General features: G+C 39.2%; 1 protein-coding gene and 1 long non-coding RNA gene across 3 annotated transcripts; one reads left to right on the top strand and one right to left on the bottom strand.

The window, feature by feature from the left end:
- Positions 1–4,637: 4,637 nt before the first annotated feature.
- LOC140846703 (uncharacterized) lies at positions 4,638–13,722 on the bottom strand. The gene is made up of 3 exons (XR_012126095.1): positions 13,652–13,722; positions 6,875–7,015; positions 4,638–4,984 (listed from the first exon to the last, which is right to left on the bottom strand). It is a non-coding gene; the product is annotated as an uncharacterized lncRNA (long non-coding RNA).
- A 107-nt stretch (positions 13,723–13,829) lies between these two features.
- Positions 13,830–21,418, top strand: ZSCAN23 (zinc finger and SCAN domain containing 23). 2 transcript variants are annotated; one of them, XM_017656596.3, is made up of 4 exons: positions 13,830–13,920; positions 19,152–19,547; positions 19,866–20,004; positions 20,355–21,418. In XM_017656596.3, exons 2-4 carry the CDS (start codon positions 19,227–19,229, stop codon positions 20,966–20,968), a joined length of 1,074 nt encoding a protein of 357 aa, XP_017512085.3. In that variant the 5' UTR covers positions 13,830–13,920; positions 19,152–19,226; the 3' UTR covers positions 20,969–21,418. The 2 variants fall into 2 exon arrangements, with proteins under 2 accessions (XP_017512085.3, XP_017512084.3); XM_017656595.3 differs by having other exon boundaries at positions 19,152–19,634.
- The last annotated feature ends 260 nt before the right edge of the window (positions 21,419–21,678 follow it).

The raw sequence follows: 21,678 nt of genomic DNA, 5'->3' as shown, positions 1-21,678 counted from the left end.
TCCTTCCTTAACTGAATGAAAAGATATTTATTGAGTTTGGGGGTAGCATGACTTAAAAAAGAGATAAGTGATCCCTTAGGAGTTTAATGTTTCATCAGTTCAAAAGGTGACATTTCTATTCTGTTTACTTTTACACGTGTTTAAAATTCCCATAATAAAAGTTTAAAAAGACAGTGGCATTGGAAGGATCAATTTCCTGTTTTAGAAAGTGGGACCAACCCTGAGACTGGGAAGTTGACTCAAAGCAGGAAGTATCCAAAGGAATGGAATCACAGAAGATCATCCTCAGTAGAATCTGCAGAGGCAGGGACATTTTCCAGGGAACTTATTTTGGAGACTTTAGTAAATGCAAGGACAGGTTTGGAGGGCGTCAAGGAAATTCAGAGGAAGGAAAAAAACACAGTTGTGATTAGTGTAAGAAAAGCTTCACGCATAGCATTAGTCTTATTGGACATCAGAGAATCCACTTGGGGGGAAAATCCTCTTTCAGTGTTGTGATATAATGAATCATAAGAAATACATATTTTTGGTCATTTATAAGACCAAATATATATGTTTCTCAGGTATATTTGGTCTTTATCCACAGTTCTTGAAAACACTCAGAATCTTAAATGTGGAATAGGTGTTTTGTCATGTTAATGAGAGATTTGGATCCCCACACAGGGGTTGGAGGTTGAATTAGCCAGTAGCCAATAATTTAGTCAATCATGACTATGCAATAAAGCCCTCACAAAACTCATGAGAAGAGCTCTTTCTCTCTGCTCTCTGCTCTGCCTGCAATGCTCGGTTGGATCCTGCTTCTTAGTCAGAGAGAGCTTCCATGCTTGGGGAAACAGAATGCCTGCACCTGCCACCCAACGATAGAAGCTCCTTTATTTGGGACCTTGCCCTATGTCTCTCTTCATCTGGCTGTTAACTTGTGTCCTTTATTACACTGGTAAATGTATTTTCCTGAGTTCTGTGAGCCATTCTAGCAAATTAATGGAACCCATTAATTTGTTGAAATCTCCAATCTGTAGCCAGTGGGTCAGAAGCACAGGTATGCCTGGAGCTTGCTACTGGCATCTGGAGTCAGGGGTGGAGGGCAGTCTTATAGGACAGAGTCCTTACCCTGGGAATCTAATGCTGTCTCTGAGCAGATAGCATCAGAACTGGGTTGAGTTCTCGAGCACCAGCAGGGTGTAAGTATGTGTGGTAAGACCTCCTCTCACATACTTGCACACATTGGATTTGGATCTGAGTACCCAAATGAAGTCACACAACTATTACTGCTGTTTATAAAATTGTTACTGTTATGCATATATGAAGGGAAAAAATACACTATCGCATTTGGTGCTAGAGATGGTACAAGTGTAAAGAGTGTGGTAGAGCCTTCAGTCAAAGCACAACCCTTTCTAAACACCTCATAATTCACACTGGCAAGAAAAACCTTATAACTGTAACCAGTGTAGTAAAAGCTTTAGTCAAGGCTCAGTCCTTATTAAACATCAGAGAAATCACACTGGGAAGGAACGTTATAAGTGCAATGAATGTGGCAAAACTTTCAGAAGCAGCACAGGACTTATTTAACATCAGAGATACCATACCTAATAAAATGTTACCAGTGCAGTGATTGTGGAAAGGCTTTCAGGGAAAGTTCAAACCTCACTAAACATCACAGAATTCATAATAGAGAGAAACCCTATGAATGTGATGAGTGTGGGAAGGCCTTCCATCTGAGTTCACATCTTACTGAATACCAGAGAATCCACAACAAAGAAAAACCCTATATGTGTAGTAAGTATGGAAAATCCTTCAAACAGAGGTCAAGTCTCTCAACATTAAAAAAACCTAATCAAGATCACATTGTTTTAATTATTGTAATAAAAACTTTAAGCAGCATTTGTTCCTTGGAGACTTCAGAGTAGCCCCATGAGCACTCTAATTATCTGTCACCATCCCAGTCTCCTCTGACATCCTCATAGCCACAGACTAGATCCTCTCAGATCTCTCAGAGTGAGCTACTCTAGAATTTCAATCTCTGGGCCTCAGGTCTAGCTAACTAAAAATGTAAAACTTCAGAATGGGAAGTTTCATCTTATTCACAAATCAAATTTAGAGGTAAAGGCACACCCACAATGCAGAGTTGAAAATACCATAAAAATTCTCAAAGGAATAATTCAAAATTTAGGTATTGCTTTTCTTACTCACTTTTTCTCTCTTTATACATGTGCAGTGACCACTATCTGAATAACTTAGACACATTGCTTTGAATGGGGGTTGACAAGGGGTGAAGTAAGAGTACTAGGTTCTAGTCTCTGCTATACCACTGTGTGACCTTATGCAAGTCGTTGCCCACACTTCCTGGGTGTTAAAGAGTCCTCATCTGCGAATCATGGGATTAGAATATATAATCTCTCAAAGGTCTCTTCCACCTTTACAATTAACTGATTTTTGTGAATGCTGTCAACCATCTAACTCCTAAACATTCAAGAGCTTCCTCTACAAATCTGTCCGAATATTTCCAATGTTATTTTCCTTTACTATCCTACAGAATATTATATTGGTCTCACTTCCTCAGCTACCCTGCATATACTCAAGTTTCCATGTCTTTGTCTTCCATTTTTCCTCCTTCTAACTAAAATTTATATGTTTCTCACTGTAACTTATTTAGAACAATCTTCTGAATGCTGAAGTTCCCAGAGGTGGTATAACAGTACTCCTAATGTGTTCCTGAGGTAGCTTATGTTAAAGATTAGTTACCGTGTTGGGCACCAACCCTTAAGAGCCCTTGAATGTTTGCCTGTGTGCTTTCAGTTAACTTGATGACAATTGGGTTAACCTTCTAAAAGTAGGATATTACTCCTTACAGAAGAGAAAAACAATCCCTTTCTGGAGTACTGGGGAAAATAGTATTCAGTCATTGGTCACTAAGGAAATAGGCTGTGATGTTGATCCAGACATATGCCAGACTGTAATGGGAGGCAGAGGAAGCTCCTTTCCCATGGTACTTTAAATAGCTGATACCACTGTGTATACATATCCACAAAGGATGGTCCTAGGAGGAAATGCTTCTTGTTCAAAGACATCTTTACTTTATGTTAGTGCAGAGAGAAGTAAAATGGGTTGATTCTGAGATGAGGTCTGAGGTCTTTTCAAAGCAAAGAGTAGAGAGTGATTCAAATCAAAAGATAACCTAGAAACTTCACTGGATATGAAGACAAGTGCAGGAAAAGCCACTAGTCAACAAGAGTGTATCCAAGGATGGGTAAATTATGTAAACTTGAGAAATACTCTCCTTTTAAATGTCTTCTATATGAAAGTTGGTATTTTAGGGACTGAGTGACTCTGAAGGCATTAGTTGTCATTTCTGTTGAGTCTGATAGTATTATAGAGCTATCATTTTTATATTGATTAGCCAGTATACTTATCGGTGGAAGGATCTTGAACTTTTTAAAGTTCCTTGAACAGATTTATTTAGGAGAGCTTAAACCTCCAAATGTGACAACCTTGAAGGGTAACCCAAGTTGTGGACAGTTAAGACTCTGAAATGACAATGTGGTATTTTGGACATTATAATGTTCTAAATGTCTAGTGAATCATCTAATACAATTACACTCTTACCTGTTCTCTCTTACCATTTTTTCTGGCCTTTTCTCCCTTCTATCCATCTTTCTTTTTTCTCTTATCTCTTGGGAGTCTCTCTCCCCTTTTCTTCTGACCACTTACATTCCTTCTACCACCATAGGCATCATTTCTATCTAATTCTCTGCCCTGTCTCCATGATGTGTTTCCTAAATATTCATGTTTAGGGGGAGGATGCAGATAGCGGGTTCAATCAGAGATGATGGGGCCACATTTCAGAAAAAAGGGAAAAGAAAACCCTAGGTAGGAAGTCAAGGAACAGACACCCTATATTAGAATTTATGATCAGCTGCTAGTGACAGTATGAAAAATACATGTAATGTATTCCTCCTGTGTGAAAGAAATCTAAAAGTAGTTGAGGGTTGTTGCTTTTATTCCATGGAATTATCAAGGGCCCAGGTCCCTTTATCCTTGTCACCATTCTCTGCATGTAGCTTCTCTTCTCCTGGCTGCTGAAGCACCTGCTGTCAATTCTGTATTGCATTCAGCAGAGAGAGCAAAAAAAAGGACTCTCCTAGCTAAGCTAACACTTTTCACAGAGACTTCTCAAAATGCACACATTTTCTTTTATAAATAAGTAGCCAGAACTTAGTCATACGACATTTGACTGTAAGGGCAGCTGAGAAATGTAATTCCATGTGCCAACATACATATAAAAAATGGAGTTCTGTTATTTAATAAAAAGGACCAAACAATTTGGTAGCAAAGAAGTCCCTGCCACTGTCCTAAATAAGGACATGGTATTTTGAGTCCTAAAGTGCAGGTACCAACTTCTAATAAATGTGTACTAAAAATTGATATACATGTGTATATGAATGATAAGGGGTACAAGAAACCAAATCACAGACAGATACAGTGGTGTTCTAGTGGATATTAAGAGGTGGGGAAAAGAGCAAAAAGAATGAATAGGAAAGTGGGGAATGAGAATAAATAAAACTTCTGAGTTGGAGGTCCCTTAAACTTCCTTTAATAACATTTAAAAAGCAAAATAATAATAATAATTGTGGGATTGATGGGGTTAATAGGTAATTCAAGTAAGGTAGAAATCAAATGTATAAGCACACATGACTTGATTGTTTTTCCCACACACTCTGCTGATGTGTAGTCAAGGACTGAGTGATGAGAACCAAATCAGTTCTCATGGCTCGGAGCCACCTTCACACAGTTTTGGTATCCTTGAGAAGCGTCGCGTCCTTGGGCTAGACTCAAGGCCAGAGAATAATGTTCGAGTTCATTGTAAGTTCATTTACTCAATAAATATGAGGAATGCCCTTTCGGCATTGCTCTAGAGCTGGTACGTCTTGAGTCCCCTGGCTGGCCTTTTCAGATCTTTGATATCGCATCGTGTCTCCTCTCTTGTCTGTGGGTCAGAAGCAGGGAGGGGATCAACAAATAATATTTAAAAAGCTTATGAAAAAAATACTGTTTAAATCCATTTTAAGATAGTATCAACGGATAAATATATATATATGTTTTAATTCCCCTAGAATTCTAATTTAAGAACTATTTTCACTTACTGCATTGTGTATTTCCAGAGATTAATAGATACATATAAATAAATAATTTTAGACAGTGTATTTAGAATTTTCTTGTTCTATTTTTATCAATCACCTTTTTAAAAAAAATCTATATTTCTATATAATATATTTATCACTTTATGGCTTGTGAAATAATTTTACACCACTTTAGACTTAAATATATACATATATATTTATATATTTGTAAAGCCACCTTGTTCTCTATTTGGGATGCATTTTATATAAAGTGGAAGTTGAGTAAGAAGATTGTTATACATATATATTTAAGCATTAATAATAACCACACTTTTGTCTAATGGACACTGTTAAACTTGCAACAAAAGAAATGGCTCCTTTACAGCCCATATGCAAGGATTCATGGTTAATCCTTCAGAGCCAAGAAAGCTAGGTGATCAGGAAAGCTGGATTTGAGTCCTGGCTCTGCTGACCTCAGCAACACACTTCATTTCTCTAACCCTTGCTTTCTTCAACTGTAAAGTGATTTTAATTTGTTAATACATTTTTATTGAAATATACCCATAAAAAGTACATAAATCATAGCTGTACAACTAAATAAAATTCACAAGGTGAAACCACCCACATAACCACCTCCAAAGTCAAGCAATAGAAAATTACTCTTTTCTCAGAAGACCCCACTTGTGCTCCCTCCCAAACTTTCCTCCTCCCTGTTGTGATTTCTAACACCAGATGTTAGTTTTCCCTGTTGGAACTTGATATAAGTGGAATCATAAAGTATGTGTCTTTTTACATCTGGCTTCTTTCACTCACTACTGTGTTTGTGGAATTTATCACTGTGGCTTGTAGCTGTAGTTTCTTCATTTTCATTGCACAGCATTCCATTGTATGACTAAACTTCAAGTTTTGTAGCCATCTTACTGTTAATAAACATTTGGGCTGTTTTAGGTTAAAGCTATAGAAAACATGCTCCAAGACATGTCTTTAGATACAAACATACATGCATTTCTGGTGTCTGTAACTAGAAGTCTAATTCCTGAGTCATAGAATATACATATGTTTAATTTTGGTAGATATGCCAAAGAGTTTCCCAAAATTAATGTTACCAGTTTATACTCTCATCAATAAGGTATGAAACCTCCTTCTTTTGTTACATAAGCCTTGGTAACATTTGGCACTGTAAATCTATTTTTTTTTTTTTTTTGGAGAGCAAGGTACAGGCTTTTATTTAGAAATAAAGTGAGAGAATAGAGCTCCTGGCTCACACCAGGAGGGGACAAGAGAGCCCATATTGGTGCGTAGTCTAGGGGGTTTTATAGGCAATTGAGGATTTTTCAAGAACATGAAAAAAACTTAGGGGTGTGGACTTGCATCACCTGCCCTGTCCTCAAGGTGAGCTGGGTCAAAGTCTGATTGCTGGGGCTGACAGCAGAGTCACAGGTTATGCTGATACCCTTGCAGAACACTCAAACATTCCAGGCCAAGTAGCTTCTGGCCTTTTGACCTTTAACTGATCTCACTGAAGATGTCTATATCTTTACCCTAGAGAATTAGTGTGACCTTGACTTTGAATAATGCTTAGCACAGATTTTCAATAGGGACTTCTTTGCCCATTGTTACATTGCTCTGACTGTAAATATTCCACCCTGCTTTTCCCAGAGGCCCTCACCCTATTCTGACTACGCCTACGGTCCCTGTCTCATTCCTCACTCTACAGATGGAGACCCTAGCTGCTGCTAGGGAAAGGGGGCGACAACCTCTCTGGCTGCTTCATGCTGAGAAGGGGTGCAGTAAAGGGTGCAGTTAGGTCTCCATCAGTGGTCAGTTGAGAGGGCTTCGGAAGATGGGCACTTCTATTCCAGGTTCCATTTCTATTACTATTTGCAGTTTTGTGGCTTCTAGGCAAGATAGAACAAATTGTATTATTAGGTTAAGTAGCAACATCTGGAGTTGGATTTTCCATTCTGGAAGGACAAACTTGATGAGATTAAGAATGCATGGTTGAATATGAGAACAAGAAATAGTAAAACTTTAATTGAAATGATAGGAGAAAACTAAAACATCTGGAAAATCATAGTCAGATATTTTGAAGAAGCTAGAATTCTGGATCTAGTTTATGTCCCAATCCTAATATTAGGATTTAGTATGGATAAGGCTGCATTATTGAAACAATACTTTTCTCTAAAATCACCCTCATTTTTATTAGAAGTAACCAGGTTAAGTAAATAATTAACATTTGGCTTTATTATTTGCATAAGTGCAGCAAGAAGAGCAATTGATTACATAGGCTCTTTTAAATGTGCTTTGCTGGAACTTTTTATAAGGAATTTCAGATTGAACTTTTAAAGGCCTCTCGAGGCCAGACAGCCAAGCCAGACTTGCCATCAGTTGTGCCTTCAGTACCTGTACATTTGGGTGAATTCCTCTCTTCTTGAGGTTCCCAAGACATTCCTGAGGTTCCTGCACCTGCCAGGAAGTGACCTTCCTTACTCACCTGGTAAGGCTGCTGGGAACCCTGTAAGCAAGGTACCAGGCCAGTTCTTCCAAGGGGCTTTGTTGGCTTGATAAAGTCAACCTTAGTTCCTTAAAACTGTCTGTTCCTATCTGAGTTTACACACATGTCTCTCAGGTATGACATTCCAGTCAAAGCCTTGGTAGTATAACCTGTGTTTTGGTCCTCTTACAAGGAAAGCAGGTTCTTATCGAACTTATGCAAATAAACATACTGCCATGAAATATAAAAAGTCACTGAGAGTTTTTAAATTCTGGAGGGATCAGGTAGAAAGATAAAGTTTAAATTCTGCTTATAGATAGTCATTTAACAAACTGTTGTCAGCTTAAGAGAAAAATCTTAAAGCACTTTATCAGCAACATTTGAAACAAAAAGCACAAAATCATCTTCCTTAGTTTACTTAATCCTATGTAACCAATACCTGTTCTGCTGAAATCTAGTTCTTTACTAGTTTAGGAGTAATAAAACAGTGACTATAAATGACAAAAGACTTACAAATGACAATGGTTAAAGATCTGATGAGAGCTTACTGTAAGACAGTTGACATAAGGAAATTTGGATATTTCTATAACACAAAACATTCATTAACAAAGTTTAGCATCATTCCCTTTGACAGTGCTTTCCAGATAATTAAGCAGGTAATTATATATCAGGTAAATAAGCCAAATTAGCCAAGCACTTTCTCCAATGAGAAAAACTTCCTCTGACATGTTCCAGGGGCCCTCTGGAACATATCAGAGTTAAATAGAGGTAAAAGTACCTTTTTGAATTTGATTTTGGGAAGTTGTCAGAAGAACGTTTCTTTGGCACTTGCTTAAATAGGATTATAGGCTGCCGTGAAGCAATACTTTTCCATTTAACAGAATGACAACAAAATACCTCAAAGGCAAATAAAGAAGGTTACACAGTTTTTAGTAAAGTTTAGCTTTTAGTCCTTTTAATATTAGGATCTCATTTTCTTAAATACTCTGACAACTCACTGAGACTTTAAGCATGAGATACTGCTTTGATAAAACAATTGGAGAACCCTTTGCAATCTTACAATATTAAGAGCATACTAACAGTTAAGAAAACTTTCTCTTTTTAACTGAAAACAAAATTCTAATTTTGCTGTGTACTTGATACCGAGACTCATTTGCTTTAATTTTATATAGCATGACCATATTAAATTCTTCTACAAACTTTCTACAACCTTCTTACATTTAGAGTTCTCCCTCTAAATAAACAGCTGTACTTTAGAACAAAGCTACTTTCTTTTATCAAAAGACACATTCTTTAGTATGCAGAAATGTTTTCCTTATTACTTTAAGTAGTTTTAATTACAACTTAAAACCATTAGGTATCTTAATTTTTAGTGAACACTGAGAAGCAAGCTATTGTAAACTGTTACGCTAGCATTCTTTAGACTGATAAATTTGTGAACATTTTATAATTTCTGTAACCATGAGCTTTACAGCACAATCTCTCCCTAAGTACAAAGTATATCTTCTTAACTTAGCAAAACTTTAAGGTTTTAGGATACCACAAAGATTCTCAGGCTGTAGGTAGGTATACACACTGTAACACACAATTATTATTAACAAAACCTTTATTGAATATTAGACAAAGTCAAGCCTCTAAGCATTTTATTCTTGAAAGATTTAGCAGATAACATCAACTTAAATGACTTTAGGAAAACTTAGGCAGCTGATAACCATAAGGACATGTCTGTTTCAGTTCAACTTAAATTGACATTAATGCTGAATATTTTCTATTAGAATTTCTGGAAGTTTTAGAATGCCCAATTTTCACAAGCATTTGTCTTTACATCAATTTTATTAATACCATCCGGAGGTAGAAAAATCTTTCATTTACACGCTTAGACACACAAACATACAGATTGAGACATAATGACTACAGTTGGCAACATTTTTCATAAAAGAACATATACACAGATAAACTGATACAGAGATTTGAGTTACTGATATCCAATTGCCTTTCCTTTTAGCTTATTTGACTAAGAGTATCTCAGTTTTCAAGAACACATTCTAAGAGCGAGCAGTTTATATAACTGGGTTAAGGTTTAGATGGGCCCAGAATAACAGGGCCCATGAAGACTCTGAACTAATAGGACTCCAGGTGGCTGGAAATAAAATGCAAGTACAATTCTAGCTCCAGTCATTTAAAGCCAGGCTGTATTGCAGAAGATAAATTTCTTCTGTTTCAGAGAGTCTAGTTTAAAAACCTCCCAATTTTTGAAGATAATGAACCCAATAAGTAGAATAGATTTCTACCAGAATAATTTACAAAACTAGTTCCATATTGTAGTAGTTCGTGGGACTTTTGATTATGTTCCTTCCTTGCATTAAAATAAATTTAGCTGCATAACTTTATTATATTGTATACTTCTTTCAGGGGCCAAGCCTCTCCATTAGAGAGTTTGTATTGAGGCTAGGCTTGTGTGCAGAAGATAAGGCATTTCTTCTTTTTAGGATCTGGAGATCGAAATTGCTCCCAGTTCCTCAGAATGCATGCCAGAGGTGTGTCTGGCTTTAACCTTGAAGAGGATGCTCCCATCTGAAAGAGAGAGAGAAAGATGGCTGTCCAGCACCTAGTCAGCCTCTCTCTCTGTGAGGGCATTCCCTCGCCTTGGAGCTTAGGTGACAGTGGTCAATCACCCCCTCTGCCAGGCCTACTGGATTTAACCACTCCTTACCAGCATGGCCTGCACCTTGCCTTGATTTCCCTCTTGCCTTCCCACTAAGCAAGAGTCGCCTCGGAGCTCTGGATTTAGTGGGACCTTAGCAATGTGCTCCTACTTTATGCCTTTTGGGAGTTTTCCTAGTTTTCTCTACAAGAGCTTTAGTCATTCCTTGAGAGCCCCCTGCCTGTCTGATAAGTGCAGGGACTGTGTGACTTCTTGCTGCCAGAGCTCTGGTCTAAGTCACAAGCCTGTTTTGCTTTTCTGGGGTTGAAGAAAAGGAAATGCCTAGCCCCAGGATGACTGCCTCTAAGGAAAGGAGATCAACAGAATAGAGCTATTTACATGTTGGTCTCAGGTTTCAGCTTGATTACTTTACAGACATCATTTACATTACACAGGAGAAAGTGTCACAGGCCTAAGAGGACTGCTTTGAATGGAGAGCAAGGGAACTTTTTGCTAAGGACAGAAATAAAATTCAGGGGCTGCCACGGACATTTATGGGGGGATGGGGGCTATACCCTCAAACACCAGTTTCTGCCACTGCCTGTAAATTATCTCACCAGTCACCCACTATAACAAATCTGATCACTGAGACAAGAGGTTGGGGGTCATCTGCGACTCTCGCATAGGCAGCAGCCTAGCCGGAGGTTCACTCAGCCCGTGGATCAATCGGCCGGAGTCAAGAGCCAAGGACCACTGTCTACTAGTCCGGTCTGCCCTGGGAGTCCGCAGATTAGGAGAGGAAAGTGGGAAGTCAGCTCAGCCATCTTTTAAGTGGCTAACGGGTGCCCAGACACATTTTTATGAGATAAAAAGCACAGCATTTAGTTAGGAATAAGAGCGGAGCATACATCTACCTTGTGGTGGTGAGCATCGGATTCCGTGAAATTGATAAAGTTAGAAAGGCGTTAGGGATGCCCTCTGCCTCATAGAGGCCAGGGCAGCCTGAAGAAGCAGGCTGGAAGTCAGAGACAGAGGAAGAGAAATGCTCCTTATGGACACCCAGTTGGGCTGTCAGGGTCTGACTCCAGACACGTGGGCCTTTGAGAAGCTGCTGAAGTGTAGCCTCAGCCTAGACTCTCGCAGTTGCCCATGGCTTTCCTCAGTCCCTCGCATCTGAGGAGATGCCTCTGAAGTGGAATCCTGGCCTCCACTCAGCTGACTTTCCCAGCTCCCAAGGGAGATGGGGGATCCACTGAGGAAGATGCTGGGGAACCTGTTGCTTGAGACTTTGAGATCGGCAGATGGGCTAGTCCCATTTAAGTGGCTAACAAGTGCCCAATTTTGTGTGCCATAGATGGCTTCCTTCTATAAGAATAGAAAAAGAAAAGGCAGGCTCAGATGCCGATACTCACCTCCAAAGTTATCCAGGACGAGCCCCCAAAGATGATGCCGGGGTTCTTGTTCACAAAGCCAAAGAATGAGCTTCACAAACACTCAAGATAGGAAAGCAAGGTACAGGGTTTTATTTAGAAATAAAGTGAGAGAATAGAGCTCCTGGCTCACACTAGGAGGGGACAAGAGAACCCCTGTAAATCTATTTTTAACAGAGATTTCAGCATTGGGTTTGTGATTCTTAAAATACCTCATGACCTGTCATTGACAAAATTCAAAAGCCTGAAAACAAACAGCTGTGGAGGCTGTGTGAAAATGGGCACTCTCACATACTGCCTTTGAAAGGGCAAAATGATAAAACCCTTACAAAGACACCTCTCTCTCTCTCTCTTTCTCTCTTCTCTCTCTTCAGTGTTCATTGAAGTTTTATTTGTCGAAGCAAAATATTGGAAAAAAATCTAACTACCCATTCCTAAGAGACTGGTTGAAAAAATTATGGTATTCACACAATGGAGTACTATATGGCTTTTAAGAGAGAGAATATTTCAATGAACAGAATACTTTTCAGGTTATTCTTTTAATTGATAAAGTGAGGTGCAAAAGAGTGTATGTAATATAATTTATAGAGATAATGGGATAAAAGCTTATTTTTCTAAGAGAAAGAAAGGAGGGAAGCAATGGGAAGAGAGAAGGTGGGAAAGAGGAAGGGAGGATAAAAAAACTAATGAAAATGGGGCATGAATATATATGGGGCAAAGGATTAGGGGTGGAAGCAAAACTGTATATATCTTTTCATATCATTTCGATTTTGAAATAAGTGTTTTGCATGTTCAGAAAGGAAATGAAAAGGGATGAAAGGTAAGCAAACCCTGAAATTGAAAAACCATCAGAAACAAATTGTCCTAACTGTATATCAAGTTTATAATATGACTATACAGACAAAAAGAATTAATTCAAATATGGTATGTATACAGTATTCAGGCTATAGTCACCTATGGGAATATAATTTGTGGAGAAAGTGAAGGTTCCTATGGTCAGGATTCTCCCGGGGCCCTGGTCGGCTTGCTCACTACACACATGTGGGAAATATGTTGTTATTGAGTCTATATAAAGAGTTCCACCCAGTGCTCTGGGCTGTTGCATGACTGCATGGCTGCAGGAGAGCACAGATTGGAGTGGTGACAGAGCTGAGGACAAAGACTGAGACGGCTGCAGGAACAGAGAGTCCCAGAGGCAGAGACCAGCTTGCTGCATGCAGACTTTCTCTGGGTGAACGGGATTCTAGTGACTGACTTGCCACCATGGGAATAAAGTTGGATATAAACCCTTTTACCCCAAGAACGTTCCACTGTCATTTATTAAGTCTCACTGAATCCATAGTGAACTTGTCCAGGACTGAAACCCATTAGCAAGATAAAATTCAAGACAAACAAGGCAAGCAAAGAAATTTGAACTTCACATAGTATATGTGTTGTTGCTAGTGATATTGACATTGTAAATTTGAAACTATTTTGTTTATATTGTAGGAGCAAACTGAGTGACTATATTGATGCTATTGAGAACCAGGGTTTTCACTGCGGGAGAAGGGAAAAACAAATGTGCAATGGCAAAAATGAAAAAAATTCTGTGGAGTCGTACTTATACGGAGATATCCTATAAAATCTGGGGGTGGGGAAAATGAACAGATATTCCAGTTCATAAGTCCACTGATAGGCTCTAGAAGCAACGATATATCCCACTACCAATGGGCTTATGTATTGCCCCAAACCCAGCTCTTAGTTTCTGTATACCATTCTCTACTCAAAGGAACCAGAGCTTCACAGAGCAATGGTTGACTCCAGGTCACGCGCAAGAAAACTATGAGCCTAGAATTACTTATGCAAGAAAGTAAAGAAACAGAAACTGTTTCTTTGCAAGAAATGGCAAAGTGGAAGGAATGTGCCTCAGTTTCCTCCTCTGTAAAATGGTGATAAATGAGTTAGTGTATGTAAAACATTACGTTACCTGTTATTATATCGCCACCCTGCCAGAGAATATGCCATGTAACGTCTCACTACATCTGGAGTGGGTATTCATTATGGAGGAGAAGAGAGGGGAGTGGAAACCTCCGAGCCTCCTAGAAGGGCCGCAGCCAGTACCGCTGTTTCTCCAGAGGGCGGCCGGGTCTGACGCACTTCCTGCCTTTGTAGTCTTCCGTTGTCTGGTTTGCGGTTGTCAAGGACTCGTAGGTGGTGCGGTTTGGGCTGGGTGGCCTCTCCTCACACGGATGCCCGGTGAGTCTTAAAGTCGGGCTACGCCGAATGGGTGTGGGGAGGCGGAAGCGGGGTTTCTTGGGCACTTGGCCAGGCAGGTGAAGAGCAGAGGCGGCTGCCCAGGACCTGGAAGGGCCTTGTTAAAGTCAGCGTCCTTGCCCCCACCCCCTGCATCTGTTCCCACTCTAGTCCCAGCGTCGCTGCCTTTGTGAACTGTGCCTCTTAGAGCAAAAACAGATAAGGAGACAGATGAATGTTTGTATTCTCCCACGTCTGTCATTCTCTAGTGAGGACTTAACTTTAAACAATAAGCAAGTATAATATGCCACATCCTTTCTTACTCTGATTCACAGAGTGCAAAGTAAATTACCATCTTTTTTTTTTTTTCCAAAACCAATATTAAATAGCACTTATTTTGTGTCAGGGAACCACTGTTCAAAGCAATTTCCAAGTATTAACTTACTTGCTTTTCATAGTTACGAAGTAGACACTATTATTATATAACTGCTTCCACCCTCCCCTACCCCTTTTTAATATCCAGGGAGAAAATGAGATTAAGTAACTTGCCGAGAATCATACAGTTGGTAAGTGGGTGTAGTCAAGACTCAAATCCAGGCAGTCTGGCTCCAGAGCCCATTTTCTTGAACCCTTTGCTATGATGACTCTACTCACTTTTTCTGCATTAGCTTTACAGCCACAACCCAGAAAGTTACTCCTCATATGATTTTGACCCTACGTCTTTTGGATCTCAGTGGTCCTGGGCCTCTAGTTAGGATTTAGAGAGAAGTATATACAGAGATATATGTCTGTCAGAGTGTGTTCGAAAACCTGATGAAACAGACGTTGCATTTGTGTGGGTGGGTACACCTTTCCCTACCCATCACCCATGTTATACTTTGGGAAATAGAAAAGATTACAGTCTTAGCTTGGCCCTAAGAGTAGGTAACAGCTGTTTATTAAGCCACCTTGAATCAAAAATTGTACATTATCTCATTAAAAGGAAGCCTGCATGTTTACCATGTGCCAGGCTTTGTGCAAAACCACTCTATATGCATTTTTTCATGTAATACTCTGGACAGTTTTACCAGGTAGTTGTCCTTAATTTATACATGAGAAGATTGAGGTTCAGAAAAGTCAATCAAGTAATTGCCCAAGATCACATTGTTAGTCAGAATGCACAGCTAGATCTGCCTGTGTAGTCCACTATCTTATATTACTTTCTACTCACCTCAGAAGAAAAAAAAGAAAAAATATGGGCCATGTTGTGTGTGTGCATGCATGTATACGATTGAAGATGGATAGACAGTGTCTGAAAGGATACTTTCCAATCTTTAATATCAATTTCTGGAGAGTAGAACTTGGTGAAGGAATTCTTTATTCCATATTTTTTGTATTTTTTTTAAATATGAAAACTAACTGCAATATAGATTATGACTGAGGGCAAAAGGTGGGGCTCATGATATAAGAGCTGGAAGGAGGAAGAGGGTGGACTGGAATAGGTGAGGATGACTTCAAATAGGATGTGAGATTCGGATCAAGCTGCAGATTAGGCAGATTTTGAATAGTGCAGAAGGCAAAACCAAGGATATGAAACAGGGACGGGAAAAGCCTATTTAAAGAACAGTGAGAAACAAAGCCTAAATGGATTTGTTTTTGCATGTTGAGTAGAGGAAAACAAGAGTGGGGCCAGACAGTGGAAGCTAGGAACCAGGCTTGAGAGTTTGGGAATTAATACAATAAGTTGTAGGGAGACATAGATGTTGACCTCAAGTGAGGGTGGGGATATGTATTATGATAAAGGCACATTTGCATTGTGTGCTGCTTAGTTTTCACTTACGTGCATAGCCTTGGTGGAGAACATCCCTCCATAACAATGATGGTTGATTTAGGGGTGTTGAGATTGCCAAGACTCTAGGAGAAACCAGCTTTAAAAGGCAGATACATTTTTTTCAGATGGGAGAGGTTATTATGTTAATTATATACTTATATACAGTGGAGTAGTGATCTTGAATGGGATATTAGTGACTGTATTTGTGACCATGAGGGCAGGGTTATAAAACATTTGGGAAGCCTTTTTAGAGACACTGGATTCGAAGAACTAAGATGTGCCAGTGTGAGGCCATGAGTATTTAGGCTACCAGATAAAAGCAAAATCTGGAGGGAAACCAAAAGGGAACCTAGGATATACAGCAAATAGAAATTGATCTTAGTGAAACTGATTAAAGATTTAAAACACCATATACTGGAAATGATTTCTATCGGCAGAGCTCAAAGCTTCAACTGCATTATTTATGGTTAGAAAAATTGACTTGAAACCAAGGTGGATGGGCAGCCTTTGGGAAAAGACATTTTTCAGGGCCCCAGACAGACGAAAAAAATAAGAGAACATGAGTGTCTGTTTAATCCTTTGAACTCAGGCAAGATTGATTGAGCAACATGAAACATATTCTTAATTTACTTTTTTGATATTTATACCCCAAAACTTTTGCACCCTAGAACAGAACATGCCTAAAGCCACCATCATCTCTCCCCTAGATTAGATTATTGTCATTGCTTTTCTCCCTCCTTCCACTTTTTCCTGTGGTCTATCATCAACAGCAGCCAGTTGTGTTTTTATATTAAATCTAAGTAAAATTTTGTCACCCCTCTGCTGAAAACTTCTGATGGCTTTCCACATCTCTTAGAGTACACAGCAGAGCCCTTACAATGGCTCTTCTTGAATTGTTCCCAGTCCAACTTCATCTCTTATCACTGTCCCTCTTTCTCTATTCTGGCCACATTATTCATTCAACTGGCTGTTCCTTGGAGAATCCAGGCACACTCCTACCTCCAAGAACTCAATGCTCCCTCTGCTTGGAATGGTCTTTCTACAGATAGTGTGATTTTGATCCTCACTTCCTTCATGTCTCTGTGAAATACTACCATATCAACAAGGCCTTCCCTGACTACCCTACATAAAACAGAACCCTTTCTTCCCCTTTACTCCCTATCTCCTTTGCCTTTATTTTTCTGCATAGCACTTAACACCACTTGGCATATATTTAGTTATTGTCTATCCCCTTTGGCCACTTTCCTCACAGTGTGTCCTCCCACCAACATAGAGGAGAGAGATAGTAGTATGATGGTTGATACTATGAATTCTGAGATTGGATTTGCTGGGTTTGAATTACAACTTCACTACTTACTACCTGTGAAACCTTGGGCAAGTGACTTAAACTCTTTGCACCCCAGTTTTCTCATCTGTAGTGTGGGAGTAATAATAATAATAATACCTTACTCAGGGTTGTTTGAGGATTAAAGCAGTTAATATATGTAAAGCATCTAGAACCATGCCTGGTACCTTAAAAGCACTGTAAGTGTCAACTATTATTAATATTGTCATTAGAGTGGAAATTCCATGAGAGCAGGGACTTTGTTCGCAGCTTATCTCCAGTACCTAAAGCAGCACATGGAATATGGTAGACTCTGAAAAAATATCTGCTAAATGGGTAGTGTTTGAAAAGTTTTGACAGAAAAATATGTGATCACAGTGGTCATGAGTAAGCACCAAGAAAAGTTAGGGAAAAAAAACATGAATTCAGGCATCCTATCATTGGAGAAAAACCCTCTTTACCCCTTCTGGGGTGGTGACTACTAATCAACCAATCCAAAGATGTTAGAAATTTGTGGAGAGGATTATGTTTGCAAGTCACCCAAAAGGTTGCTGGTGGTTTCTATCTCCTTGATAAGGATAACCAGTAACAGCAATATGAATTTAACTTTTCTCCTAGTTGTAGCATGATCAGTGTTCACTTGTAATTTATATACTCTAAACTTTGTTTTTTAAATTTTGCAATGTATGCCAATACCTAAGAATAGCATAGGGTTATTTTTACAATGAATTACAATAATTTTACTTAAAATTAGAAACATTTTTTGAGCTATAGATTATGATTCATATGTAGGTCATGAAATCTATGTGGTGGGCAGTGATCAGGAGTTTTTTTTAGTAGGATTAAAAAATAATAGTGTATATCACATAAGGTAAGGCTACATAGTGTTTTATGAATAATTTCAGTTATTTGTGTGTGTATCTCACTCATACATAAACATACATTCATATGCACTTGTATGTGTGTTCTGGGTCTCAATGTAAAATATTTCTTACTTGAAGGTACTGGTCAAATGTTTGAAAGCCTCTGCCCAAAAATAGTGCTTGGATATCACTAGGTCATGTATTTACATTTCTTTCATTAATTACTATCCTAGTTTAGATTGTTCATAAGCTTTAAGTGGTCAGAGATATTTGTCTCTTTGTTAGCATCAATTTTATATACAGTTGCCTAATCTCCATCATCCATTTCTAAGAAATTAAAAAACAAAGAGTGCAAATTCTACCCATTTAAAAATATTAGAACTATATTTCCTTCATTTTAATATCTCTAAATCCACTCCAGTTGACTACTTTCTGATTCTTTTTCCATAGTGTTTAGGTCACTAGGATAATTCATTTAATCTTTAATAAACATGATAAGAAAAATAACAATAGTGCTAATTAATAATATTTTAGTTTGTCAAGCTGCCAGCTTCTGGTGCTCTTTATCCATGATCTTATTTTATCTGTATATCAACCTAGAAAGATAGGTAAGGCTGGTTTTAGAATCCCTGTTTTATAGATAGAGTAGACTAAGGGTGAAAACATGAAGCCCAAGCCCACAGAGGGAGTACGTGGAGGAGCATGCCTCCATCCCTTATCTGACCCACTCCTAACACAGATCTCTTTCCTCCACACCTCACGTGATTGGAGGGATTCTGCCTCTCCAGCCCAAGTGCATTTATTTAGCTCCTTATTCCATCTTTTTATTTTCTTTCTCTTCCTCCTCCATTTTGTTTCCTTTTCTCCTTGATTCTTAGTGTCATCTGTGACTACTTGGGGCCACAATGCTTATTACCTCCATTCAACTAAAAACTTACATAAGTTTAGTATCTTGCCATTCAAATGGAAGTCCAGTGTATTCCAGATGGTTCATTTGAGCTGATTTATTCAGGAGAATCAAAATGTTCCCTTTCTTCAATAAAACTTGTGAGTGGGGGTTGTTTTCTTTCCTGTATTACCTGCATCAGTATTTGCAGGTGGTAGTCCTTATTAATCATGCATTCAATGTTCTTCATTAAACAAAGTGATTGATTTTGGTGTAAATATCACCAGTGTCTGTAGCAGAAAAGAATTTGTACATTCTAATTTTTTTTTTCTCTGCAAATTATTTTTTTAGATTTTGGATTTCTAGAAGAAAAAAACAAGGGAGAATTACTTAAGAATAGATTATTTCTGAATAGTTAAACATAAAATGGCTGCAGCCTTGGCCCTTCAGACTCCAGAGATGCAGGAGGGACTTCTGGCAGAAAAGGTAAAAGAGGAAGAAGAGGACCATGTCTGTGGGCAAGAATCTGGCCTATTGAAGGAAACCCTTCATAACAGAGAGATCTTTCGTAGACACTTCAGGCAATTCTGCTATCAGGAGACACCTGGGCCCCGGGAGGCTCTTCGAAGACTCCAGGAGCTCTGCCATCAGTGGCTGAGACCAGAGATACACACCAAGGAGCAGATCCTGGAGCTGCTAGTGCTGGAGCAGTTCCTGACCATCCTGCCTGAGGAGCTCCAGGCCTGGGTGAGAGACCACCACCCAGTGAGTGGTGAAGAGGTGGTGACAGTGCTGGAGGATTTGGAGAGAGAGCTGGATGAACCGGAACAGCAGGTGGGAAGATGGGAGAACAGGTGTTTATACCTGTAGGAGCAAGTAAGGGAGTTTAGTGCCGCAAGAGGGAGAATGATTTCGTTATGCCTCACTTGATCTGTTCTCGGCTCTTAATCTCTTGCCTAGTCTTCTTTTCCAGTTTATTGGTCCTTTTCTTCTTCTTTGGCCCTAATAAGGCCTCCTTGCAGTGTTTTCTCTGATTGGTTCCCAACTCTCCTTAATTTTCACCAGGTCCTAACCTGTGCTCACAAACAGAAAGAGTTCGTGAAGGAGAAATCTAATCTAGGAGCAGCTCAGGAGTTGCCATGTGGCCAGCTCCAAACCCTGGAAGAGCAGCATCAATGTAACTTGTGCCCACTTGAGGAAATTGGTGAGGATTAAAATTTTCTCAGGAAGCCTACCTTATTCCCTGAATGTTCATCAATTCAGCACATTTATATAGTGTCTGCTATGTGCCAGGCACTGTGGTAGGTAGAAGGATACAGTGATGAGCAATGTAGATGTGTCCCCTGACCTCAGAAAGTTTACAGTCTGGTGGAAGAGGCAGACCAAGCAGTTAGAATATACTGCATCTTCTCCCTGAGGTTGGGGTATAACTGTTTAGAGTGGAAAAGTAAAGAGAAAACGTGGTTACTTGTCCCCTTCCATGTATTCTCCTGGCCAGTTTTATTCTTTTTTCTTTGAAAACATAACATTCATGTAATCCATTTATTATTTCAGATGATGAGGCCAGGACTTGGAATGTGGAATTAGCCCAAAAGAGGGAGCCTTCTAAAGAACTAAAATCTCTTGTGGTGGTACCTGAAAAACTGAATGGTGGTGTTATTCAGATACCTGAATGTGGAGACACTTGTGATCACAAAGGCCGATTGGAAAGGCAACGGGGAAGCTCTTCAGTGGAGAGACCCTATATCTGTGGTGAATGTGGAAAAAGCTTCACCCAGAATTCTATCCTTACCGAGCACCAGAGAACACACACAGGTGAGAAGCCCTATGAGTGTGATGAGTGTGGGCGGCCCTTCAGCCAGCGGTCAGGCCTGTTTCAGCACCAGAGACTCCACACTGGGGAGAAGCGCTACCAGTGCAGCATTTGTGGCAAAGCCTTCAGCCAGAATGCTGGGCTATTCCATCACCTCAGAATCCACACTGGGGAAAAACCTTACCAGTGCAATCAATGCAGTAAGAGCTTTGGTCGACGTTCCGTCCTCATTAAGCATCAGAGAATTCACACTGGAGAAAGACCTTATAAGTGTGAAGAATGTGGCAAGAGCTTCATTTACCATTGCAACCTCATCCAGCATCAGAAAGTCCACCCTGTGACTGAATCCAGCTAGCTTCCTGGAACAGGGCAACATTTCCAGATATCAGACTACCAGGCAAGGCAGCAAGGTTCGTTCTTACTTTGTCCCTAAGAGAACAATAATAGTTTAAACATTTAGCAGATGAAACTTCAAAGAAAACCAGTGAAAATCTCCTTATTTTTATGCTGAGAGAAATACAATAATATTTTAAATATATCTGTCAAGTTCTCTGTGATATCCATGTATTTAGCAATACTTAATATTGTTATTTTGACTTCCTCACATAGTCTCACACACACCTGTGCAAAAAGCTGTCTAGGTGTACTTCTGGAAAACTTCATCATCCTAGTTTTAAAAATCTTTTTTAGAAACTTTCAAAAATCATATGTAGACTGAGTACAAAATAATGTCAAAGGTGACATTTTAATGAATATTTAAAAATTAATTTTAAAATAATTGCAATAAAATCTGTTCTGTAAACTATTTGACTATTTTCCATCCTCATAATACATGAAAGAGGGCAGATGAATCCTCCCATCAATATACAAAAGACTTTTCCCTATAGGATTTTAGTAGCTCAGCCTTCAGCTAGGAACCAAGGAATTGAAGCACCCATATGTTAGTCACTCAGTGGCTGGTCATAACACATACTGCTCATGGTTTTAAATTTGTGCAAAGACCAAGAAACTTAGCTAAAATTCTGGTATCTCACTTCAGATCTTTGTTTAAAAATATAGGCTTCT

This window comes from Manis javanica, chromosome 16, assembly GCF_040802235.1.
Source record: "Manis javanica isolate MJ-LG chromosome 16, MJ_LKY, whole genome shotgun sequence".
NCBI lineage: Eukaryota > Metazoa > Chordata > Mammalia > Pholidota > Manidae > Manis > Manis javanica.
Note: the sequence above shows the minus strand (reverse complement) of the source record. Positions and strands in the feature narration are given on the sequence as shown.